Source organism: Doryrhamphus excisus, chromosome 18 (genome assembly GCF_030265055.1).
Source record: "Doryrhamphus excisus isolate RoL2022-K1 chromosome 18, RoL_Dexc_1.0, whole genome shotgun sequence".
NCBI classification, from domain to species: Eukaryota; Metazoa; Chordata; class Actinopteri; order Syngnathiformes; family Syngnathidae; genus Doryrhamphus; species Doryrhamphus excisus.
This window is the reverse complement of record NC_080483.1, coordinates 8,036,693-8,048,381: the sequence shown is the minus strand read 5'-3', so window position 1 is coordinate 8,048,381 and position 11,689 is coordinate 8,036,693. Positions and strand designations below refer to the sequence as shown.

Here is an 11,689-nt window from a genome sequence, read left to right as displayed (position 1 = left end):
ATTAGATTTTTTTTAATACAAAAAGATACATTCGTGATATAATTTGCTCCTGAAAAAAAATCACATTGAATGTACTTTAAAAAAAAACATTTGAGCATATGGAAGAAAAAAAAACATTTCATTAAAAAAAAACACTTGGAGAGAATTCATATTTTGAAAAGTTAAAAAAATTTTATTAAAAGGCTGCGTTGAGAAAACTATGCTTGATATTTGAGAAGAAATAAATCATTAGTGAAAGTTGTTTTGAGAGAAAATCTTTTTTGGAAAAATATTTCATTGTTTTGTGTAATTACAAAAAATTACCAAACAAATCTATAATTTGGTAATTTGTGTACAAAAATAGTTCCAAAATGTATATTTTCATGTCATTATTGATAGTCAAAAGTTAACATTAAATGGTTGTATTGTTGCTGAAATGGCTCCTTTGAGTAACATAATAGGACAATTAACAGGCAGAGACAATGTGTGTGTTTAGAGCATTTCACATCTTTATTTTATTTTTTAACAATTTTGTGGCACCCAGATCTACAGTCTGAAACAAACAGAACGTGCACAAATGTTTTCTTTCCTGCAAATAATAATAATAAAAAAAAAATCATCATCATCATCAGACTTGAGCAAATCAAAGAGCAGGAAACAAGCTGACAACCTGTTCTTTGTCGCCTCAATTTATTTTCTTTTTTAAGCCTTCCCACATTTTATTGTCTGCCATCACTCTCCCTCCCTCCCCCCCACCGCCGCCGCCTCCTCCTTTGGTAGTTAAAAAAAATACTTCTTCCATTTAAAACAAATTTTTTTTGTAAGTATATATCAGTTTTTACAAAAAAGCGAGGAGAACCCTCTGCTTCCCCCCCCCCCCAAAAAAAACTCCCATCCCCCAGAGCGAGAATATCAACATATGATCCCAAAAACAGAGAGGAGAGGACGACAGGAATGAATGACAAAAAAACACCACATGCCTTCTTCGGTGAGTGTGAGTGATTGTGTGTGAGAAAATTGGACAAAATCAAATGATGGATGTGTTTTGTTTTTTTAAGTAGGGGGAGAGTGGGGGGTTGTATAAAGACGGAATAAAACGCGTGACTACGGTACTCATGTTATATGGATATTTTATTTATGTGGAGAAAAGCCAAACTAAATCTACTTTCCACCTAAACTTTCCTCTCTCTTTTGCTGTGACATCAACACGGAAGCCAGAAAACAAATGATTAAAACCCCCCATATATAGGGTGGAAAAAAGGAGGGGGGGGGGATTAAAATCCTACTTTTAGGGGGTTGTTGTTTGTCACTAAAAGAAAATAAATAAATGGGTGGAATGTGTGATGATGTGTAGTAATGGTGCTGTGATGATATACAGTATGACTGAAGGGGGTGGGGGGTGTTTTTTGTTTCTTCTTTTCGTTTTTTGAAAGGTTGAATGGCTGCATTGTGGTTTGGCTTTTTGTGACACCAAAGTGAGCTTTAGTGCAGACGCAGTGTCTCACTCATCAGTTGCTTGCCAGTCCGGTGGCCTCCGAGGAAAGCCTGGAGCAAAGAAGTCCAAAAGCGGGAGAACATGAACACACACACGCACACAAAGAGAGAAACACACACACAAAAAAGGCGGGAAAGAGTATGAGCCATGCACACGACATCAGTACACGTCAATGTTTTATCACATGTTTCCACCTAAACCTGTTCCAAAATACTCTTTAGCTCATTTGTGCATGGTTTCCCAGCGTCAACATCAACTGGATGAGTGGCACATTTATGCCGCCTAGTGGCCAAGATGACTAATGACAGTGCAAACTTTTAACTTCCACACTTTTTTTTTTACTTTTATCTTTTACTACACTCAAAACTATTTCAAGAAGATAAAGGTTTGGGCGTTTTAAGAGAAATCTTGTATACTTTATAAAAAAGACAATTTCAGCAAAAAATAAATAAACTAAAAGGAAAGGAGTTGTTACATTTCTAAGAGAAAAGTGGCAATTTTACAAGCATAACTATGTCTAAAAACAATAGATAAAAAAACATATTGGGGGGGGGGGGTGTCTGCATTTTTTCCTGGGAAAAAACAGAAAACAATTTAGCATTTTACAACAATAAAAAAGTTGAGATGAAAAGTGGGGGGAATTATGTGAATACATACATATTTTTTAAAATTTTATTTTAGTTATTTCAAATTTTTAGATTTGAAGGAAAAACTCAATATAAAAATTTGGGGGAAAACTATTTTTGATAAGGACCATTTTTTAAAATGTATATTTTTGATGGGGTAAAGTGGTGATTTTCCATGAATAAAAAAAAACGTAATAAATACATTTGAGAAAAGCCTTCTCCAATTATATTTAGGAAATAAAGTAGTATATATATATATATATATGAGGAGAAAATGATACTGCTGTATGTCCACACACGGGGGGGGGGTTAAAAAAGGAGGGTCAGAATCCTGAAACAGCCACGAAGGCTGACATTGTGATGCCACCTGTGTATGTATGTATGTATGTATGTATGTATGTATGTATGTATGTATGTATGTATGTATGTATGTATCTATGTATCTATGTATGTACATATTTATGTATGTATGTATGTGTGGACATGGCCCGAAGTGGGGGACAGAGGAACACTAGAAAACCCGAATGAAGACTACATAACAGTACGAGCCTGCTTTGAAATGACAAATAAACATAGCACTTTTCCATTCCCTGCAAAGCATGTCCACCATGTTTGGTTGGGATTTCACGGAGTTTACACGTTGCTACAAAGTGGTCCACTTGTCAATGGGAGAGTGCCTGACTACATCAATTACACACGACTGCTAGAAAAGTTACTGTTGAACAATAAAACAATGCTTTTTCTCTCCTCCGAGTGGCTGGATTGAGATTGATGGGGGTAAAAAAGATGTTTATGGCTGACAGTAACGGCCTAACCTTGGAAACATTTACAGAGAACGTCAGCAGAAAGACCCGGCTCCTGGCGAGGAAGCAAATGATACCTAGAAAGTGGCTAGAAGTCGACGCTTTACTGCCGGGAATACCTGAGCACACGTCACTCGCATTGTGCACAAGAAGAAAAGCACTGTTGCCATGGCGACGGCTAAACATAATCGTAAGAACCAGCATGACATCTGAGAGATAGATGTGCTACCTGAGCAGGGCTTATGCACAAAGAGGAAAAAGACTGGAGATCATGCAACGTCATTCCAAATATTGATAGAATAATAATCATTATCATACATGACACTTGACAGGCAATAGCGGAGTAAACATGGCCGCTCATGTGTGTGTGTGTTTAGTACGCGTGGCAAAGCAGGTGCAGACAACAAGTCAGTGCGGACACATTAGTAAGGGGACAGCCTTCGCCGTTTGGACTTGGAGCTCAGCTCGGGGGCGATTTTGGGCTCGGGGGCGGCGGGGTTGGTGGGCCCGCTGACAACATGGAGGGCCAGAAGTGGGATGGGCTTGAGACTGAGAAGACTGGACACACAGGCAGGAGAGCTGGGGGGCAGGGGGTCGGTGGAGGAAGAGGAAGAAGAGGAGGAGGAGGAAGGAGGAGGCGGACCAGGAGCCAACAAGGACAGAGGAATGGAGGCTGAGGGGGGCACCACACAGGAGGAGGAGGAAGCAGAGGAGGTGGTAGTAGTAGTAGTAGTAGTAGCGGTAGTAGTAGTAGCAGTAGAGGTGGAGGAAGGGCACGGGCTGCTCTGTTCGGGGTTCAAGGAGGAGGAGGAGGAGGGAGGAGGAGGTTTAGAGGACTCTACACTGTAGAAAGAGACAAGGAGAGAGGGACAACACAGTCGGGGTGGGTCACAGGGCAGCAATGAGGGGGTGAGGGGAGCAGGTTGGGCTGAGAGTGTTATTTTAGGGACGACGAAAAGCAAAAAAAACATGTCGAAGGGCCAATAAAGAGCTGAGCAGGCAGCTAGCTAACAGCTAAACAGAAATGCCTCTATGGTACCAATGACAAATCATGTTTCCACCAAGCGGTACTGTTCAGTTCACCATGGCACGGATCTCCATAGCTGCACCCGCTACGCACACGTCCTAACACTATACAAGCGACGTTTATTCAACGGTATTATGCTAAATTGACTTGCTAATGGTCTGTTCATGAGCACCAAACCTGAGACAAGTCTCTTACTTGTGTACTCCACTTTTGAGAGAAGTCTCTTAACTCGACGCCCACCAAGTCATGGAGGACAGCTTTGCAAAAATGAATACATACGATGCAGGCTTCGCTGTACATCTTAAAAACCCCATCTACAGGTCTGCCCGCTATATGTCCGTCAGCTGCAGGGAGCTAACCTAGCATGATGTTCCTGTTGCAATGTGAGCCTAATGTTAGCACTGGCTATGCTAGTGTTCCTGTCCCACCCCTTAATATTGCATTGTTGTATGTGATAGATGGTATCTATTGCAGTGGACAAGTGCAGAGTAAACGGCGTGTATATCAAAAGTGGATAATAGCGCTTCTTGGATACACACACACACACATGCACACACACACTGTGTTTCCAGTAGAGCTTACTAAAAGCCTGTCCAAATTCCAACATGAAGCCTATACTTTGGCTAAATTACCTCCAATACACACAGTACTGTAGATCCCCACACAGTCACGATTCAGCGTTTAAGACCTCCCAATTTCAGGAAGTCACAAAATTATCCATCTCCGAAAATAGTCAACATTTTACAATGAGTAATAATTTATAAATATGTGGTAAAAAAAAAAAAAAAAAGCCCACAAGTTTGTCAATGTTTTTACAGGCGTCCAATTACTTGTGGCTTTGTGAGAAAAGCAGGGATCTACTGTACTTACTTAAAACATTTTACTGCATGTTTGTCATCATTTGTTAATAAAACACTGAATGACTCCAACCTCTGCAATGTGACTTTCTATCCCTAATAGTAAATGGAACCATACTTGGTGGAAACAGGGTTACAACATCACTAAATGAGGCCAAATGTCAATAAAAGGAGGGCTTGTGTACTGACCTGGCATTGATGAGGTACTCGGCCAAACTGATGCTGGCAGGCGAACCTGTGATGGTCACCTGCCGGTCAGTTGATCCATCCACCGGATTTGCAATCTTGATCTGGGCACCAGACATTTGTCTGATCTCGTTGATCTTGGCCCCCTGGCGGCCAATGATGCAGCCGATGAGCTACAGAGAAAATAGGTGGGGTTGAAAAAACAAATCCTGAATACACACTTGAAAAACCGATAAGTCATAAAAGCTCACATCATTTGGAATGGTCATCTCGTGAGAACCGGTTTGAGCGGAAGCATCAATCCCTAAAACAGCGAGAGAACAGCACATGAACCACCGTTTCACCACGCAAGATAAAAGCAGTTGCATCCTGTGGTGCATACCGGTGAATCCCTGGTTGCCGTGTGCAATGGGGAAGGGGCTCTGCTGCATAGCCAGCTGGTGAAGCTTGGTGAGCTGTGGAGAGATAGCAGCAGAGGAAGACTGTGAGAGTGAGAGAGGAGGCAGGGAGAGAATTTGGAGGAAATGGGAAAACAAGGAGAGTGAAGGGGGGGAGAAAACACAAAATCAAGTCAGTTCAAAACATCACAATACAAACATAGAACATGTTATCAGTTGTAGTTTACAGTGGGTTCAAGCTGCAACACATCATACACGTAGAACTGAATAAGGGAGCCAATGCAAAATACAACCACAATAATAAACCACTAAATTAATACTCATTTTTTTAAGGGCTGAATTTTGATTTGCCTATTATGAGGTAGCTGTACGATGATTAGACTGTGCTCCATCTGACTAATCTGATCACAACTACATCTGGAAGTCGTGGCAATGCACCACTACAAAAGTAATATTAGTTGGTTGTTTTAAAGTAATATATTAGAATATTTTTTACAAGTGTTCAATTCAAACATGACAACACCGAGTAGTGTGCTTTGTACGGTAAATAAAATACAATTTCAATGTTGGCAGTGCTCTCAGCAATGGTGGAGAAATTAAAAGGGGGGGACGGGGGTGTCACTCGTCAGAACACTACCTACAATTACACGTGGCATAACACACACACAAAAAAAATGACAGCACAACATGTAACAGCGAAGTAAATACACAACCGGAGAATACTACTATGAAGAATAGTAAACAACTCTAAACACATAAATTCAGCGACTTTTTACAGACAAATAGCCGCAACGCATGCTAGGAGACAACATCATTCCCAAATAGGGTTGTGACAGAATATCTATTTATCCAACTACCGCGATATTGAAACCTAGTATCCATTATCGACACCTTCAGCGTTTTTTTTTTTTGTAGATTAATATTATTAGCTATAAACTTTAAGAGCCATTCTCTGTCGCCTTCTGGTAACAATGTACACCACTACACTAAATATTTATTCTTATTATGCTTCTACTTGTTAGTGTTGATATAGTTGAGATACATAAGATTTGTTTTCTGAATGACTTTGAGGTAGAGTTACTGTCAGACACCTAAATCAAAATCCTGTTTATAGTATAATGAGGTTGCACTAAAGCATTGCTGCCTTTATTCTCTTCAAAATATGCAGCAAAAATTCCATCCATTTTCTAAACAGCTTACCCTCATTGGTTCACGGGTAAACTGGAGCCTATCCCAACTGAATGAAGCAAACTATACACTATGAAATTAGTTATTTGTTCATTTGGTTCGCCCTATCACTGTTTTGAGATACCGTTATTGTGAGCCATGTATGGCGTATTGTGAGTATCCTGAGATTCTGAGTCCTGCTCCCAATACTTAATGTGGCCCAGACTACCTCCGGCGGCCCCCAGGTAGAGACCTCTGTTCTACACATTGCTGTCTCACTGTCCGTCATCAGGCCAAAGAAAGTGAAGTGAGTACCAGTAATTGAATAAAGGTGAGAAGCACTATTGAATTCAGAAATAACTCATTGCAAACTATGACGTTTGCATCCCGTTTCCTCCTCCCGCTACAATCCTTCAAGCTGTCGTCATCAACAAGACTCTTAGATAAAAGTAAAGGTTATGTCAAATCATCATTAGTCCAGTTAATTCATCATTTACTTCACATGGTTTCCTGCATGTAAAACTGAATTGTTCTCTATAAAAAAGATTTTTGTGTGGTAGTAAATAATTAATTAGACTTAATTAATCAATTCCTGGAAGGTTTGTATGTTTTTGTTTTCATCTGACCTTTTGGAAATAATGAAAACTACAGTACCACTGCATTTAAAGAAAACTAGGATAAATCACACCCTGTGTTCCTGAAGGAGCTTCCAGAGGTCGTTAAAGGGAAAGGTTAATTGAGCCAAGTGGGCAAAGAAAATAAAGTAAAAAAGGTGACACAGACAGAGCAAAGCAGAGCAGCAGCACCAGAGGGTTATTGGTGGACCCGTGGAGAGTCTGGACAAATCCTAACAGCATTTTATAACGCTAGGCATACACTCTAAAAACTTGTGGTTATAACTCCTTTCACAGTTAATTGAAGTGCTCACACTGTACGAATCAAGTGTGTCAGCCAATAAATGAATTGGTACTAGTATGAGTAAGAGATGGGCAGCCAGTAGACGAACTAACTAACACTTACATCTAGATGGTTAGGGGTTAACTAGAAATGTTCCACTTTTGTCTAAGACCGCAAAATAAGTTTGTTTAGGGGAGCCGACATTAGAATAATCGGGGCGGTATCGGGGGTGTGGAGGGAGGGTCCCGTAGAGGCAGAAACGTCACTTACATCTGGCTGTGGAATGGCGTGCTGTCCTTGTACGGTGTACGCCTGAAACAAATGAGAACACAAAACTTTCACAGGCCTTGCATCAGGCGATGTAACGATTCGAGGACAAAAGCTAATATTAATATCAACAAAAATGTGCGTCTTGTCCAAAGTCTCCACATTTTTTGGCATTGAAGCATTTTTTTGAGAGGAGGTTAAAGGTGAAATGGAGCAAAGCCAGAAGAAAGCAGCCGTTTCAAAGAATAAAACACGGCTGAGGAAAATAGACATTGTAAAAGCTGAAGGGGGAATGTTTGCTTGAAGGTTAAAAAAAAGGGTCAAACTTTTATGCTACTTATTCAAAACAGTAAACAAAAGGTCAACATTTCTGTACTCCCCAAAGTGAGGGACTACTGGGATTCTGCATGGGGGATACCAGTCTTAAAGTTTGGTGTCTGACAATGCAGTATTTCAAAAGGAATATACGTCACTGAAGAAACAACAATAGAGCATCTTGTGTACCTGTCCACCTGCAAAGATGACAGGGGATCCTGAAGGTTTGGGTCGGTATGGAATCGTGACACCTTTAGGGGGAGACTGTGCAGAAGACAGAGAAGGTTGCATCGTTACAACACAAGCTACCAAGTAATGTCTGCAAAAATCACATGTGTATATGTGTATATGTATATATGTGTATATACATAGTATCTCACTAAATTCAGTAAAACATCCACATTCCAGGAATTTAAATCATCTGCCTTCAGAAAACAGGCTTACCTCAAGCATGACCACACAGATCTGCTTCACACACTCGATTATAGACTGGGGTGTGCCAGCTATAGTGATGGCGCGCTCCGTGGAGTTTGGGAGCATGTCTCCTGCCACTTGAACCTGAGCACCGGTTGACTGCGACATATGAACCAAAAGGATGTGAGTCGAGAGACCGGCGTGTACAGTCCATGGGTTTCAGTTTTCTCGTGATATGTACCTCTCGGATTTCCTTAATCTTGCAGCCACCTTTGCCAATGAGGGAGCCACACTGGCTAGCGGGCACCACAATGCGCAGGGTCACCGGGGGTTTGCCAGCAGCCGTGCTGTTTGTCATCGAGCTGCTGATGTCCTGGAACGATCCAAGGATGCCATTTATAGTCTTATTCCTCCAAATTCAAGCTATGTTCTTCCACGTGGGACCTACCTCTTCCAGTTTATCAATGATCATGGAGAACGCTCTAAAGATGGCCGTGGTTGGCCCAGCCAAAGTAATAATCCTCTCGGGACAGTTGCCTTCAGAGATGTTGATGCGTGCACCACTCTAAAATTGGAAACCACAATCAGGAAAATCAAACATGGGTTCATACCTATCAAATAAAGTACAGTAAGGAAAGGTGGTCACCTCTTCTCTCATCTTCTTTACAGATTCACCTTTCTATAAGCATATACAAGAAACAATTAATCTTAGGAAAAACACATTTCAATCATTCTTATAACCTTATCTTAAGCCATACCTTTCCAATGATGCTGCCGACTTCCTGAAATTAGAAGGATAATAAACAACCCATTAGGTTTCTTCATATAAGCCAAAATGCATTTATCTTTATAATTCTTTGACAGATAAGAATAGGGTTGGGCATTATTTGAATCCTGATCCTGATTCCTTGCTTGGATCCTGTTACTAATGATTCTTAATTCCAAAGCGTTTAAGAGGCAGAGTCATAAAAGCTTGCATGGTTTAAATGAGGGTGCCAAGCATAGTACTTCAATGAAATGTCAGAGGTTCACCGTGATTTTTTAATATGACCCGTTTGGATCTGGAGGTTTTTAAGCATGTTGGTGGTTTATTTTTTGGCTTTTTAGAAAAGCACACACATATTAATACATGCCAAGTATGCAAATACGGTGATGATCCACAACCAAAACCCACCACCACAAATAAATTGCAGTTCTGTGGGAAACACGTAAAAGTATGTACAATGGATTGTTTTGGGTTAATTGTGATAGCAAAATCTGTATTCTATTTGATATACAATCAATCTTAGCTTCCTAACTGGGGCTGCTAAAAAAAGATAATGTGACAATGGAGACAAAAAATATTAAAAAATAAATATCAAAATTATGACAGCAGCTACTTTCAATGTGGTTTGCTGCTTCCACAAATGCCCCAAATCCCTTGTGTCTTGAAGCTTGCTGTTCATCATTTTATATGTTATTAACTATCCAGGATGGCATAGAAAACATTTGTGCCATTCCGAAGGCTTCCAAGTACTTATAGAAGTTTTCATTGCTCAGGGTGTAAAAGCTTTTATTGCAGAATAAATTAAGAGACATAAGGCAAAAATGGCCCTCAGTGGGGTGCTGCCACTGGCAGTGCCACTGTGTTGCAGGATGTCATCGCCTCATCAATACCATTACTCATCATATCACATCATCTCAGTTCCCTCGGCCCTGTGTGTCCTTCAGGAGGGGAGTGCATAAACATGAACAATGGCATACTGTACTGACACATGACCTCACCTTGCCATGCATGAGCAGTCTAATGGTAAGGGTGACATTGAGCCCTCCTTCAATCACACCGGAGTCCATAGTTATATCTGGCGGCTGTAGAGGTTTTGTGTAGAACTTCTAGTATTTGGTCACAGAGATCTGGAGGGTAAAGGGTACAAAATATTAAAAAATGTGATGTGATGCACAAATATAAATATCCCCATTCACGATATAGCGCATTTAGTTTTGGTAATACATTGGCAAGAAAATGATTAGTTGTCGGTCGCAATATGAAGTTGATCCATTATCCCAAGGTTTGGGCACTGGACAACGTGATAACCAACCACTGTGAATGCATCACAACGACACACAAGCTTCCACATTTACATAGCTGTCATTTCAGGATTTTTATGCATTTAATTTGGCATTCACAACAGTTTCATGAGAGGGAAAACCGAACATATGGCCACACTGCTTGCCGGCTAAGCGTTTCGTCATCATTAGCAACGTGCCAACTTTAGGCTCACGTCGGCGTTAAACCTTTAACGGCGCGTTAAATACAGCCATTCAGTTAACCAAGTCATCAGACATGCTTTAAATACCTGCTAAATTTAGCTTGGTTCGGTTTTCGGTGTTTATTTAGAAGAAAGTACAACTAGTTAGCATTTTGGGTGCTAGTGAGGAAATGAATGGAGCATGCGCGCGCTGGCTAGCAATGCTAACTCCTACCTTGTGCTACCTACGTAGTGCAATGTTGATTGTAAAGTCAAAAGCCCGCATTTCATACTATAGCCCACCGTTAAGTACACTGGGCGAATAAAGGTGCGTTTAAGCCGTTCTAATAATGATGTTTTCCTGAGGTTAGCTAAGCTAATAAAGCTAATTTTAGACGGCGCACTCACTACTATAGCGAGGCCTGTTAGCACACTATTAGCAATTAGCTACAAAGCGCGATTTCTTTCCGCTACTTCTGAACACAACAACGCACGCAAGAAAAACACCGACCTTTTCCCATCAAACTTACCCGGTTCGTCCGCTGGAGGGTGACCGGGGGAAGGGTTGGGGTTGTGAGGGTAGAAGGGGAGAGGTTCGGGAGGGTAGAAACCCGGGGGAAGAGTTTAGAAAGGACTCGGGGAAGAGGGAAGAGTGATGATGCGAGATCGAGCTCCACTCCTTTACACAAAGACAACAACATTGTGACCTCTGAACTTTCCCCTTTCACCCAAGCCGAGCCCACTTCCTGAGTTCGACCTGCCGGACTTAAGACTTAAAAAATAAAACATTAGAAACCCCTTTGAGAAACTTGAAGTAAAAGAAAACACATGTAAAAAAATAATAATTATGACGATATTAATCTATAGTTGCGATAGCTTCATGGTGGTGAAATCGGTTTAATGTCCTCCTCAAATCAGGCACTTATCACAAATTAAATGTGTTCTTTGTATACAGTAATGTGTTGACTGCTGCACTTTTATGTTGATATTGACTCCATAAATATATTAGTGACCAACTAGTGGACAGACA

The 11,689-nt window shown here is 40.8% G+C and overlaps 1 protein-coding gene across 7 annotated transcripts; it reads right to left on the bottom strand.

Annotated features, from left to right (window-relative positions):
• Positions 1–466: 466 nt before the first annotated feature.
• Positions 467–11,393, bottom strand: LOC131106122 (poly(rC)-binding protein 2). Of its 7 annotated transcripts, none has more exons than XM_058054914.1 (13): positions 11,190–11,380; positions 10,196–10,324; positions 9,190–9,213; positions 9,078–9,110; positions 8,880–8,996; positions 8,673–8,804; positions 8,462–8,590; positions 8,207–8,281; positions 7,706–7,747; positions 5,356–5,428; positions 5,225–5,277; positions 4,977–5,146; positions 467–1,524 (listed from the first exon to the last, which is right to left on the bottom strand). In XM_058054914.1, the coding sequence occupies exons 2-13, from the start codon at positions 10,262–10,264 to the stop codon at positions 1,488–1,490; spliced, it is 954 nt and encodes a 317-aa protein (XP_057910897.1). In that variant the 5' UTR covers positions 10,265–10,324; positions 11,190–11,380; the 3' UTR covers positions 467–1,487. The 7 variants fall into 7 exon arrangements, with proteins under 7 accessions (XP_057910897.1, XP_057910896.1, XP_057910895.1 ...); XM_058054913.1 differs by having other exon boundaries at positions 5,356–5,455; positions 11,190–11,378; XM_058054908.1 differs by lacking the exon at positions 467–1,524 and adding an exon at positions 1,548–3,746 and having other exon boundaries at positions 11,190–11,390.
• Between the last annotated feature and the right edge of the window lie 296 nt (positions 11,394–11,689).